This window comes from Electrophorus electricus, chromosome 5 (assembly GCF_013358815.1).
Source record: "Electrophorus electricus isolate fEleEle1 chromosome 5, fEleEle1.pri, whole genome shotgun sequence".
Classification (NCBI taxonomy): domain Eukaryota; kingdom Metazoa; phylum Chordata; class Actinopteri; order Gymnotiformes; family Gymnotidae; genus Electrophorus; species Electrophorus electricus.
Window position 1 is genome coordinate 26,685,743 of NC_049539.1, and position 15,000 is coordinate 26,700,742.

General features: G+C 44.9%; 1 protein-coding gene across 1 annotated transcript in view; it reads right to left on the minus strand.

Annotated features, from left to right (window-relative positions):
- zmat4a (zinc finger, matrin-type 4a) overlaps positions 1-15,000 on the minus strand; it is an 85,621-nt gene that overhangs the window by 42,323 nt on the left and 28,298 nt on the right. Inside the window, exon 3 of the mRNA XM_035525872.1 lies at positions 10,078-10,167. Coding sequence (XP_035381765.1) covers positions 10,078-10,167 — 90 coding nt within the window. The remainder of the gene's footprint in view (positions 1-10,077; positions 10,168-15,000) is intronic.

Genomic DNA, 15,000 nt, shown 5'->3' on the forward strand with positions numbered 1-15,000 from the left:
CGGAAGCACCGGAAGACCGAGAGAGAGACGGAGGGAGGGTGAGACGGAGAGAGGTGAGACAGAGTGAGACAGAGCGATTTGCTCTGCTGCTTGGGAAGAGCCCGTTCGCCCGCTGGTGGGGTGTGCGAGGCCGTGATTTAACAGCTCTTGAGCTGAGTAATGCGAGCCAGCCCCGGGGCAGGTACGGAGAGCCGTTCCTCAGCCCACATCAGAGCAAGATCCATTACCCCCAGAACATGCTGGTTACCCCTCCTGAAGCCCAAAGCGGGTCCAAGGGCGTTGTCTATAAATCAAACATTCAATTGCTATACATTCATGGCAGAAAACAATAACTGCTCTGTCTCACAGTCTCCCTCCTCGCTCCCATCCCTTGACTTCAGACTGACTTGTTTATCTATGATGAACTTTGAAGAAGTGGTCAAGCACGCTTTGCTGATGATTCATCACACTGTGAACACGAGGGAGTGTTCCTGTCGGAGTTCCGCAGCTCGGCTCCCAGCCCGTTGAAGACGGGACATCCGCGCGTTTTCTAGACTCACGCGACCGTGGTGGAGCTGGAGACGAACACGGTGGTGCATGTGCCATGAGGTCACATGTGCACACACACATTTGCATACAAATACACACAAACACAAATACACGCACTTAAACATATACAAATATAAACACACAAACATACAAATACACAAGCATACATGCACGCACGCACACACACAAACACACACACACAAGTACAAGCACAAACACACACAAACACACACACATACAAAGATATACAAACACCTACAAGTAAATGCACACACAAATACATACTAATGCACACAAACACACACACATACAAACGCACACAATTACACACACATGCATACAAATTCACACACAGACACACACACACTTTTTCCATGTGGAAATGTAATGTGCTATGAACCAATTGCTTTGCTCATCCTACACGGAGCTGCTTTGAATAGTCAGCAGAGAGAGTCTCTGTGTGTGTGTGTGTCTGTGTATGTGTGTGTGTGTGTGTGAGTGAGTGTGTGTGTGTGTGTGTGGGTGTGTGTGTGTGTGTGTGTGTGTGGCCCATGTGTCACAGGCTACTGCAGAGCTCATGTCCATGTGAAATCTACGCACATCTGTTTGTATAAAATGGACATTTCACAAGGGATAATGAACACACACAGACACACACACACACACACACACACACACACACCCCAGAGTGATCTTGCCCTTGTCCTGTTCTTCTGCACGTGTGTACACAACCAGCATATGCACTCATCTTGCTCTCTTACATCACCGATCACCGTCTTGACCACCGGTGCATGCACACACACACACACACACACACACACACACACACACACCCGTGAGCACACCCCACTGTAGACGTTCAAAATTCTAATCAGCAAAAGCAAAGCTCTTCCGAAAAGCACAGACAGTCACTTGACAGCAGGCTGATCGTCTCCGGTGAGCGTTGAATAAATGTGTTCCCGATCGGGGCTGACATCATAATTGCGTCCCCGGTCGGGGCTGAGGTCATAATTGCGTCCTTGATTGGGGCTGACGTCATAATTGCGTTCCTGATCGGGGCTGACATCATAATTGCATCCCCGATCGGGGCTGACGTCATAATTGCGTCCCCGATTGGGGCTGACGTCATAATTGCGTCCCCGGTCGGGGCTGAGGTCATAATTGTGTTCCCGATAGGGGCTGACGTCATAATTGCATCCCCGACCAAGAACATTCACGCACGCACACATCTCAGCACTTGTCTGGAGGTGGAAATGAAATCCTGCCCCTTTATGAGATGGAGAGGTACACGTGAGTCGATAAATGGTGAGTTCTGTGCATCAGCGCATCTCTGTTGTAATCTGTATGTAAATCTCCAGGGATGTGTTCAAAACAAACCTCAAATTTGTGCACATGTTCTGCAGCTGAGCTTGAAACTATAGTACACACACACACACACACACACACACACACACACACACACACACACACACACACACACACACAATCAGCAAGACCATGTTTGATTGCTGATTGTTACCTTGAAATGAAAGATGACATGCAACTTTTTCAGACCTGAGGGAGTCGATATGCCGGTGCAGATGCAATTTCCATTTTACTTTTTTGTTTGTTTTTGTAATTCCATACACCACGCGGCAACCAATTATACTCCCACAGTCAGAATGCGTTTGAGATGCAAGACGCGCGATCCCCAACACAGTGGCTTTGGTCTTCATTTGTGTAAGGCATAATAAAATAATGAAAATAATAAGATCCCTTCTCCTCGTTTTTTCCATTTTTGTAGGGAGGAAATTTGCTTAGCTGTCCGCGTTGCTGCCTGTTTGATGTGGCGCAAGGCCCCTTTTTGAAATACGCGGGTCCGTTTCTGGAACCGGGATGAGCCATCAACGGAGTTGGTACTGCCTGATCGCTGTGAAGGATCAGTGTCTCTGTCAAGCTACCACGGCTAGCAGTGAATAACTAACTACCCAGCATACTTAGCTAATTACATTAGTTAGCATGACCTTATCTGAATAAAGCTATAATAATACAATAGCAGAATAATAAAATGTTCTCTGCTAGCATATATTCAGGATTCCATATATTAGGTATATTAGCTGTTTTCCTAAAGTTTCTAGTTTTTCTTTTCTAGCTTTTTCACACTCATCTATTTTTGGGTCCCACTGAACCGACGCTGAGGTTTATCCGCCAAGCCAGAAGCCGTTCAGAGGTGAGCGTGCCGAGAGGCGTGGCGAGGGCCAGGTCCCGCGGCCCATGCCTGGAGCGTTCCCAAGCTGTGTGCAGGAAGGAGAGCGAGCCCGGGAATCGTCGAACCGTGGCTATACAGCTGGGCCGCTGTAGCAGCAGCCAACGTCTCTGCGAGTCAGCGCGCATTTCAACCCGTGGGTGAAAGAACCAGCAAGGAAACGTTAAAGTTTCTTCACTAAAAATTCGCTTTTGATCAATGTCTGAAATAGTCTGTTTCTTTGTTTTTTCCCGTTGTCATGCTATGTGTATATTTTGTCATAATTCAATTATATTGTCACTAGGACCAATTTGTTTCTGTAGGCACCGATAATCCAGTTCCAGGGTATAGAAACCAACAATCCGGTTCTGGGGTGTAGGTCCTACCCTAATCTAAAATGAGACCTTCCTGCATTTGGAGGCCCATCCCCACTGCAGCAGGCTTGGAGATCTCGGACCTAAAACTCATCCCTCATGCAGATAACAAAAGTGAAAGATTGCTCTGTAAAAGGAAAGATAGAGAGATAAAGAAAGAAGGAAAGAAGCTTCCTCTCGGAAAGTGGTTTGGCGAAGCGTCTTGGGCGGCTGCCAGATGCCCGTACTCAGGGCTTGAGGCGTAGCATATGCCTGGAGTCGCCGTGACGCAGTCAGCACACGGGCCGTCTGCGTGGCGCATGGAGCCCATCCACCAGGCTTTCATACCATCGCATGTTTCGCTTCCTGGCTAATGATTTTAGAGCATGAGGATCGGGAAGGAATGCAAATGACTGTGGCATCGGAGAGCTCCGTCGTCCGTGAGCTGCAGCCATCATGCAGGCTGGATCATTTAGGTCCTTTAGTGACTGTTTTCTACTACACATGCAGGCACACGTACACATACACACACACACACACACACACACACACACACACACACACACACACACACACACTGTTTAACTGCTAACTGATGGGCCGTGGAGTGTAAACAGGATTTATAATTCATAGAGAGAGAGAGAGAGAGAGAGCGAGAGAGAGATGGTGCATAACATTTTTTTCACTTTCTAAGCTGTAATAATGTAACTTTAAATCAATTAAGATTAAATCATTCAAGTACATCTGATTAAAAATAACCAAGTTTCCCAAGAATATTTCAGCCTTTTCCAACAGAAATTAAACACAATTTTAATCCTGTCTTCTCAGTCGAAATGTATGCCTTGCGTGAATGTTCTTTTACGCTGTCAATCATGTGTGCACGTGTGCTTGCGTGTGTGTGAGAAAACGTGACAGAGAGCGTGCACAATCTTTCACTAATATTGCTAAAGCAGACACCAGATTAGCGTGAAGCTGTCACATCTCGTGGAGTGCGGATGACGTGCGTTTCATGCGGACCAGCGTGAGCTAACAGCAGACACGAATGCCGTGCGCTGAAGGAACATGCTAACCACACATGCTAACAAAACGTGCCAATTGCACGCGTTAGCTGTGCAGCAAGTTTTTCAGCCATTTAGACAATCATGGCGACGGCACCGCGTTCCCAACGTCTCACTCAGCCAAATGCTGAAACGCAGCTGTGGTAATCCTGCCTAACCTGGTCATCTGATGTGAAATGTGGAACACGTTTTGACGTGGTGTGCTTCGTGGCGTGACACCAGTGACATGGCCCGGTGCTGAGCCGCAGCGTGTTTGCTTTTCAAAATGTGATATCGCTGTGTCACATTCATGCCGCTGTCTTAACACACCCACAAATATACACACACGCGTGCCTTGACGAGTAAGAAAAATGCTGGATGTGCTTCGTTGTACAACTGCTATGGACAGAAATTATGTGGACATAAATGAACAGATATTCTATTACTAGATGAAGAAGCCAATTCATCAATATTCAGAGGATCAGACACGCACACACACACACACACACACACAAACAATCTTTATAGAACTTGCAATATTATTTTCAGAAATATGCTCTACTTTTGTTAGAAAACTGGTTGGGTGTATGCACCCTTTTGGGAGGACATTTTCTCAGACTGAGGATTCTAAATTTGTAAAAAAAAAAAAAAAAAAAAAAAAAAAAAAGAGATCTAAACATGTCCTCAGAGAGAGAGAGAACAGTTATGGAGTTTTTATTCTCACACAACAAAAGAGTGAAGCTTTTTATGCAATAAACAGCTATTAAATGATAGTCCTTCAAAGCCACAGAGGTGAAGGTAGTTTGTGCTGGATTTATGAATAACTGTTGAGGCAGCTTCACTGCATAACTGAAAGCAGATTTGGAAACAGACACTGAAATTTACCCTCATGATGACATTTCAGTTTCAATATTGTAGAGTTTCTTATAGTGCACTTACTGATGTCTGTCTGCACTGGGATGCTTTCCTCCATGTACAGATGTCTGTCAGGTTTCATCTGCTAATGCGACAGCAAGCTGATCCCAGAGACATCCATCTTGACTCCTATTCTGGATACTTAAATGCTTAATAAAAAGCTCAATAGTAGGTCATCTAAGTGGCCATCAGGATTAGGTGTGGCCGCTGCCACTCTGGAGATCAAACGGCCATGTTGTAACCTAGAAGGGGTGGGGGGTGGGGTGGAAGGGGGGTATCTGAACTAAAAATAGGGTGCGACACTTGTGACTCAGTCAGCCCCCCCCCCCCCCCCCCCCCCCCCGTCTCCATGAGAACAGGTTGCCAGGCCAACCGCATCTAGTTCCAGTGGATATCTTTGCTTCTTAGAGGATCGGCGAGGTTCCAGCACAACAACGATGGGACGGTATCTTGACAAAATCCCCCAAAAAAGCACCTGTTTGCACCGCTAGAAATACTGATGACTAACACACTATACGCTCCACAATAACTCTTCAGTGTAAGATATGATGTATATGTATTTAAAAACACAATGAATTCTATGCTGAGCTTCTAACTGGCTGCACCCAATCTGTCCCCGGGCTGGCAGGTGTTTTGACATCTGTGGAGAATCAAATCAGCTGTGGTGCACCATGGGGAAGAAATACTTCCACTGAAGTCTTGATAAATACCAAGCAGAGTCCATCAGAACAGGAAATCCAGACGAGCATTGCAAGCGTACTCCCTTTGGTTGTTGCTTATTTTGAAAACAAGTAAATGAAAAACAGGAGCAGGCGACAAGAGCAGTTTTTAGTGACAGTGATGGTTATATTTGGTATTATTACTATTATTATTTAGTTGTTGTTTTTTTTTCATATACTGCCGAACACATTTTCTGGCCAGTGGGATGGCTATAGCTATGGGAATAAATCAAGGGACTTTGTTAAAAAAAGATGATGACTGATCCTCCTTTCGTCATGGCATATAAACCTCTGACAGGCCAGCGTGGGAGTGCGTATGATATTAAAACCCAGAAATGACGCGGTTATCAATCTCGGGCTACGGCGGCGACAGGATATCGAGTTACACGAATGGCGTCCGCGGCGGCGAGAGACATGAAAGTGTTTGATGGACTCTGCCCGTCCGCGGAGACGCGCTCTTACCTCGGCTGCCATAACTTTTGAGCCGAACGAGGAAACCCTGCCTGAGTGGCTCGGTGGGTTTCCCCCTTGCTAATCCCACCCCCACGAGGAAAAGAAGCTGTCACCCAGGCAGGGTTGACTTCAGCACGGCTAATCAGATCGCCGTAAACCTCAGGTGGGATATCCGGCCAGGGCCGAGCTTGTTCCAGGCCACTAATCGTATCCTCTTTAACGGCTCCAGCCTCGGGTTACAACTCCTGGGGGAGGCGGAGGAGAGGTTTTCAAAGTATCCTCAGGAGGCTGTGGTAGCTATTATTGGCCACTGCAGACAGTTGATTGGTGTTAAATGAATGGATGAGGGTCGGATTCTCTGCGATAGTCTGCCAGCGTTTTATTAGGCGCTGAGAGACACAGTAACTGCCTTTTAACTGTCCTTACTGAGACGGTGTGTGCACTGGCTGTTCCGCACTTTGCTACTGATCCCGGGACAGATTCTATTATAAAGCTGATTTCGGGTCAGCACCAGCAAGAACTGGTAATGGGACTCTGATCTCAGGTCAGCGCTAGGGAAGGGCTGCTAATGGGCCTCTGATCCCAGGTCAGCGCGAGTGCAGACCGCCTAATGCAACTCAGTTTCTGAGTAAATAAGACAGTAACACTGGCAGCACAGAAATACTAAAGATATAGAACTTCAAAACCAATAACTCAAAACTCCAATAACCTGTGACCTGTGAAAAACAGTAAATTTGGGAAAAAGGGAGAAACTTTCGCACAGTAGTACAGAAGAGCAAAACATATTTGATCAGAGTATACGCACACACGCACACAAATAAGAGCAGCAGACTCGTTTTACTAACAAACATCGCGCACACGAGAGAGGACTGCACGGCCGGTAAGCCGTGCTGCTTCCATCAGGCTCCGGCACGAGCACAGCGGCAACCATGCAAAGCACATTGATCTTTAAGCCATCGAAGAGTAACACAGCATAAAAATAATTGCTTCCACCTCAATGCCACATCCTTCCACTGAGCCCCATGGGGGAAAGTGCCGACTCCCCACGCTGCCAGGCTGATGAGATGGCACGAGGGGAGAAAATGTTTTTCGAACGTATTTCCCCCCATCTTGAGTTACAGGTTAATGACAAAAAAAACAAACAAACAAAAAAACCGCAACCATAAAAAAATCTCTGCGTCCAGCACATTCACCGTTTTTCGGAAGCCGGCCGCTTTTTACGCGGGCACGGTAGATGTATTAGCGTGCCGATAAGCGCTTATCTGCTGAGGAAAATTCCAATCGGAGGAAAACTGCACCAAAGCTTTCAGTTGAACTTGTTAAACCGTTGAGGTCTTAAAAGCTACTGCCGCAGTGTCTACAGCTGTACGGGAGAATAGCTGCCAGATATAGTGAGGGGTTTTGGTTTTTTTTTGGTGCCCAAATGAGAAGAAGAGGTGGAAAAGGGTTACATGCAACTCAAGGACAAAACCTGACGACGCCCAAGAACACTCACTGTATCAAAGTGCAGAGCACTTACAGCTACTCTGGCTAGTTTGCTCACGGGGAGTTGAGGAATTAAGCTTTTCCCGTGCCAGGTTGGACCACCGATTTCTGTTCACGCCCTCTGGTGTCTGTCTGGTTGAAATCAGAACTGGCTCGGTGACGCTTCCAATGCGACAGGGACCAGACAAACGGGAACAGACAGGCACGAATGGGAAAGCACGCCGTCTCGTCTGCTGGCCCTCTCGTCTGGCTGGACTGCGTTGCGGTGATTGATGGGCGGTGGATGGCGATCAGACACTGACGTTCCTCTCTACCCTCCTACGGGACTGACACGAGCACCATCCGAGCGCTGTCCCGCTGTCCCGCCCAGCTGCCCTCCCCCTTCTCTAGGTGGGATCGGGAATGACAACGCGCACCTATAAATGACTGCAGCCTCGCTCACGCGTCTCACGGCTTTCTCCCTTCTTTCTCGCTTTAGTGCAGAGAGGCCCAAAAGCGCATTGCAGTAAGCCATTCGAGGACACTGAGTGCAGATAAAAGATCCAAAAACTTTTTTTTTTTTTTATCTTCAAGATTTTTTGGATTTCTTTGCATTATTTACCCGCAAGATGTAACCACAAGAGATGTCTTTAACGTAAGAGTTTGATCACTGAATTTTCATCAAATAAACACTGTACTTTTAATTGCACTGAGCTATTTTGCATTTCCAGCAAAAGCATTTAAAGAAGACGGGTGCCCACCTGGGGGTAACTCTTTCAGGGTCTGTTTAGAATCAGTGGGATGCAAGTGCAGCATCTGCTAACTCCACAGGCTGGGGGAGCATAGCAGGGCTGGGGGGGGAGCAGGAGGCTGAGGCCAGCAAAACGAAAGGAAACTTGTGCACGGGGACCTCCCCTGACCTCCTCCCTGCACCCTGCACGCGCCGCTTTTTAACGCCTCATCGGGGGCTTATGGTGTGGAAGTGCGGTGCCTCTTCTTTCCCCGGGGCAAGCCAGCATCTGGGTGACATGTTTCTGCAGACACGCGTACGAAGCTGTGGCTTTTCAGCTAAAGGACGCTGCCTTTGGAAGATCCTTGGCTGAAGATCTCTTTCAGTTGAGGGCTAAGTTCATGCTTGCCTTAGTGCGGTGCCTCTGTGGGTTGGCGGAGGACCTGAACCGCTTCCTCTAGAGGTCTGGGGCTCGCGGCATAACTTTCTTGGCATTTATCTCTTTAAACTCTTTAAAATATCAACTCTATCATCAGTGAATCGGAGTAAAATGGCATTAGCCATATTCATCTGAGCACGTCTGCTTGTTTGTATTAGAGCGCATTAGAGTGGTGGAATGGCGGAGTTATTGACGTTTTCAGGTTTGCAGTAAAACACGCTTTGCTGGATGAAATTGTCTGAGATCTTGAGTTTTGTCATTAAGCTCAAACTGGGTCCAGATGTTCCACTTATCTTTTACGGCTAATCTCCTTAAAATGTCAGCTTTCTGGAAAAGTTTCTCCTTTTTAATTTGCTCTTCAACAACCCTGCTCTGTCTAAGACTACTGTTAGCTAAAGTCCAGAGATGATCATGTGCTATAAACAAAGCTTTCAAGACAACACCGATGGCCACCGCATGAGGTCTTTTCTCAGTGTGAAATAAAGGTGAGGACTCATTGGTGACTGATTGGTGTACCGTTCTCGGGTCATTTGTACCACCAGAGCAACAGAGCGGCCTGCTCTTCACCATGTCTCTTGTGAAAATGGACACCCTCTGAACTGCCCTCATGAACAGTTCCGTCTAGCAAGTACACTGGTCCGTCCCGGTTCCTAATGTCAAGAGGAGACCTGCAACTGCGCTGAGCTCAAGAGCGTTCCCCTCCACCCGCTCATTGGAAAGGCACTCAGACCTGCTGTGCATGTCTCAGCACTCCCAGGCTCATCTGGCCACAAACCGGGTGACCTGTTGAAACTGGGTGACCTGTTCAAACTGGGTGACCTGTTCAAACCTGGTGACCTGTACAAACTGGGTGACCTGCTCAAACTGGGTGATCTGCTCAAATCAGATGATGCATTAAAACCAGGCAACCCAATTAAACCATGTAATCTGCTCAGTCCGGGTGACCCAATTAAACCATGCAGTCTGCTCAATCTGGGCGACTCAATTAAACCATGTAATATTTTCAAACCGGGAACCTTCCGGACTGGGCTACCTGCTCAAACTGGGAACCCATTCAAACTGGGCGATCCAGACAATCTGCTCAAAACGAGGTACCCATTCCATCCAGGACACCTGCTCAAACCCAGGCAACACATTCAAACTGAGTGACCAATTAGCACCAGGCAACCCCCTCAATTCGTGGCATGATGGGGCATGGACGAGCCCAGTACTCACGTTGTCGGTCCGTAGTTTCTTGGCTGGGCAGCCTCCATCCACTGGGTGGAGCATGTAGTACAGACGCACTTTGTTTGCATGCTTTCGGCTCTGGAAAGGAGAAGCCAAGAACAGACAATAGTAGTGAAGAATTACACCGATGTTTTTACACACACTGCACGCGAGTTATAGGGCATTTAATGGTTTATATTGTACACAGAATTCTGGCACTGCAGAGAACTGGAACACGAAGAAAGTGAGGAACTACACGGCTGTTTTGTAAGAAGACTATATGGGGATTACATGGTGTTTGTAACAACTGTTTTATATTGAAGAATGTAAGAAAATCATTTATCAGGCAAGCAGTGAAGATGACAACAGTTACACATGATATAAAACAGGAAGACATAAAAAGAGGAAGTACTGGAAATGACACACTGGTGGGCAGTTATATCCAAAGCTTTAATAAATATTTGCTCTGGTCTGTTTCCAAGTTGGTAGGAGCTGGCTGTGATTTCAAGTGACTCAGTTAATCACTCCTCCTGTGTCATTACCCATCTGATGAACAGTGTCGCTGTTTAATTGTCCCCCTAAATTTGGCTGTCACAATTAGTTCCTCCACAATTACTTCCGGCATGCCTGAAGAGTTTTTCCACTTCTGAGCTACTGCTAGAGTATTGTAACACACGGTCAGCATGTTTACTGCAATATTTGCAATCACCTTACAATTTTCACTGGTCAATTAACAGGGCATAATTGAGTGCAATCTGAGAATAAATTTGGTTGGAGCAGATGAACTAAAGAGAGAGAGAGAGAGAGAGAGAGAAAGAGACAGAGAGAGAGAGACAGAGAGAGAGAGACAGAGAGATGTAGGGATTTGAAGCATTTTACTACTTTACTACAATCATGAAAATCTTTACATCTCTTACTACAGTACACTATATATATTAGCATTGTGCAAGAAATAAATGGCAATAATTGGATTTCTTTCAAGGATAATGCTATATGCAGCCAACGGCACCAGTATACCAACCCCTTAGCCCGCTAAAGTGGTTAGTGTTTGATTCTTTCTGATTATGCACTGACATTAAAGCAAACTGTGTTAAGCTCATTTAATGGGCTCAGCCTGGTCATTCTGGTCTGAGATGGCCAAATAAAGCAGCGTGGACTACAGTATTTTCAGGTTCTGCTATGGTCCACATTATTCATGTTTTGTGCACAGTATATGACACACGGTCTCATAGATTCACATTTCGCCCATACGACATGTTTATAGCACAGATCTAACAGGGGTTTGTCTTTGTGGTTTATATATATATATATATATATATATATATATATATATATATATATATATATATATATATATATATATATATATATATATATATATATAAAGCACTACCTCCATAAACCATTATTCATGCATATTATTCTTCATAAACAGTCATGACGCATGACTGTTAGCGCTAACACACACTCACACACACACACACACAGCTTTTTTATTTTGCTATTCACAAATAAGCGTCTGACTGTTTTGACATGGCCAAGAGTGACAGCTGAAAAAATAACAAAATTAAAGGCTTTCAGGCCACGTAATGACAAAGACTAAATAACTAAATACATAAAGAAATCCGCACGATCCCTGGCGAGTCGCCCGCTCGTCATCGACAGACGCAGATGAAGGAGAAAACAGGGCTTGTGAAATCTTGCCCTCCCAGGGACAGCCGCGGCTTAACGACACTTGGCTTTTGGCTCTCTGTAGATAACGAGGGCGTCCCCGTTCGTGCACGGATACGTTTGCAGAAAAATTGGGTATCGTTACTTGCTCTTAGATTCCGCAAAACGGGGTCCCATCCATCACTAGTGAAGACGCTAAGGACATTATAAAAAGCCGCTATGAAAAATATATTCACTATTTCAGCGTGGTTTTCTGATCGCGCATTGTGGAAAATCTCGCAGCCCCTAACATAATTCCCGTTCGTTTGCTCTCCTTATAAAACTTTTATTGTTTTTGTTTAATTTCAGTGCCAGGGGGTTGAGGGGGGTGCTGTTAAAATGTGGAAGCGGAGCCACAGGGAATAAGAAATGCCGCGAGGCCCTGTCAGGAAAATACGGGAGAATACAACATTCGATGAATCCCAGGACATAAAAGAGAAGTTTTGCTCGGCACACTTGGCCGGAATCTTAAGGAAGACATTGAGCGTGATCTTCCCTCGGCAGTCTGATTTTACGCCGCAGTCTCAGACTGTCCGAGCGCCGCTGTCCGCTTATATTACTCTCTTCGTTGGCTGTGGAAACAGAGTTTCGTTCCAAATCCATTAATGATTCATTTGTTCGCAACGGTGGATTTCTTTTCGCCCTGGCTTTTGTTGTTAGCATCTCTGAAATGGACCACCGTCCACTCGTTTGGACAACTTAAGACAGGACTGACTCCTAAATCTTCCATGTCTTTATTCAAGAACATTGACGTTGATGAGCACATAGTTCCTAACCATTTAGCCTTAATCAGCCCTTTTAATGAATGCATTTGTGCCACACAAGTCCATTTCTTGAAGTACAATTTAATCCGAGCACGTTTTTAGCTGGGGCTTTTCCCTAGGCCGACTGGAGATCGTTTTTTACGAGTCATTTAGTATGCATCACACTGCATATGGTTGATAAATTAAATTGCAAGCTAAACTTGAGGATGATCTTGGCTAATTAACCACATAAAAACTGTAAAACAATCATTTAATAAGACTGGCGAGAGCAAATCAATTGTTTGATTGAAACTAGACTAGTGAAAAAAAAAAAGACTTTCACATACTATATAAGGCATTCGGTCTAGACGCAGAGCTGCTTTTCATGTAATTGGTGTAGTTACTGTAGCTAATTCATATCCAGCTAAAGACAACCTATCAAAACTACATGACTCAGCATTGCAGAATAATTTCTGTGAGAAACACTGTAAGGAGACTGTAAATGTTTGTATATTGCAGTGCAGGCTATATAGGCTATAGGCTTTTCAAAAGATATATTACCATTCTCAGGGATAACTTTGTAGTACAACGAATTAAATGAGCAATAGGTCCTTTTCCAATGATTCTTCTAACGGCCGTTATCCTGACACCTAGTGGCCTGGATGTTTCAGAGATTCTGTACTAAAGTTACTTTAAACATGGCTGCATCCATGTGGGGGACCTGCTCTATGGAACGCACTTGTTCAAGACTACAGCGCATGGGCGTCGTTAGGCCTGTTTTAGGGGTGCTATAGTTCTTACTATAAGTTCTTTCGTAGCCCCCCTCCCCCAATAAGCATACATTATTAGTTTAAATCGTCAGTAGTTTTCATTCATTCTATCTTATTCAACTGTGCCATCGTGTCTTTAAATTCACAATATACCGAGAAAAAAGCGGCACTAGGACCTGGGAGAGGTGCTGCTGCCATACAACAATGCTCAAACCCAAACTACAACTCGAGTCTGAACAATTTAAGATTTGGGTAATCTCTGACACAATTACCGATCACAGAGACATTCTCGTTATGCGTTAGAGGATGTTCCTGTTTTGGAGAATGTTCCTGAAGACTGTAACTCCAACATAAAAGTAAAAAATCTAAATGTCTATCATGCCTGTGAAACTGCCAGAGGAAATGTAATGATTGATGAACAAATGCTAAAGTAACGTTCCTTAAAAAGCCAACTAAAAGTAACCTTTGTATTAAACAAAGCATTTAGGGCAGGTGTTAATGGAGTCCCCCCACCCCTTTGCAATTCTTCTTAGCCTCCTATTCATAAATTTCCTGTGACGCCCCTGTTACAAACAGCTTACTTCTTCGTCTCGTGAGCTGAAAGTTCTAGGAAAAAAATGTAAAAATAATAAATAATGACTTTTAAAAATAATGTTTGCTACTTATCGGTGATACAATGACACAGGCCTCTTGCTCCTCTAAGCTCCTATTTGAACCACATACTTATTTCCCGTTTTCCAAATTAACCTAATTGGATTTTGGCCTCGGACTAAATGTCCGGATTGAAGCAAGGCCGATAAAATAGCCTTGGTTCAATTCTGAGGTCAAAAACTACAGAGGAATGTAATCATGCGGTTTGGCCATGCACTAAATTAGTATCGACAGCTCCCTGGAACACCGGGAGAGAATGGAAGCAGCGGAGCACGGATACAATTCACAGCAGGATTTTGAGTAACTCTCCGGCAGGAATGAAGTCATTCTTAGGCAAGCGCCTCAAGATTCGCTGGCATCTGTTTTCTTCGACCTGACAAATTAACAGAATGAATGATAGTTCTGGCCTAACAGTACACCTGATGTGTAAAAGGTTTATTGTTTACTGTTTATTGTTTATAAAATGTTTACTTTGGAAAAAAATATGTTGGTTTGTTTGTTTATTTATTTTCAAGGATGGATGACAAAAGTCTGCAAATAGTTATTGCAGTAACTGTACTTCTTCAGAAGAGATCTCGGTATGGCAGCACACCCACCACGGCCCATCAATTACACCTCTGCTGGTTTTCATTTGTGCGTCTCTGCTGTCTCTTCCTTTAAAGGCAGCAGAAAACCTGCGGAGCGTAATCAGTTCATTACCAGACGCTTCAGGGATCAAAAACCATCCCGCAATCTGCTTTCATCTGCAGGATAAAAGGCAAAACTCTGCAACTGAATATTTGATCTGTTCAAATAGTTGTTTTGTTGGCATTTACATTTACGTTTGAATTCTGTTTGGTAGTTACCATGTGACACAGAATGCACAAATTGGAATTTCTGATCCTGCAGTGAGGAAAAAAATCTCCGATCATGCTGCAGGAAAAAAAACGACAACTTTCTCTTTCCGTCTCTTTATGTTTGAGGCCTGTGTAGTTACTGTTACTGTTAAATTGCCTCTTCCTAGCTGGGGAGTTTGGAGTGTCCCAGCTAGTCTCACAAACCCTAGCTATTTTCTTGAA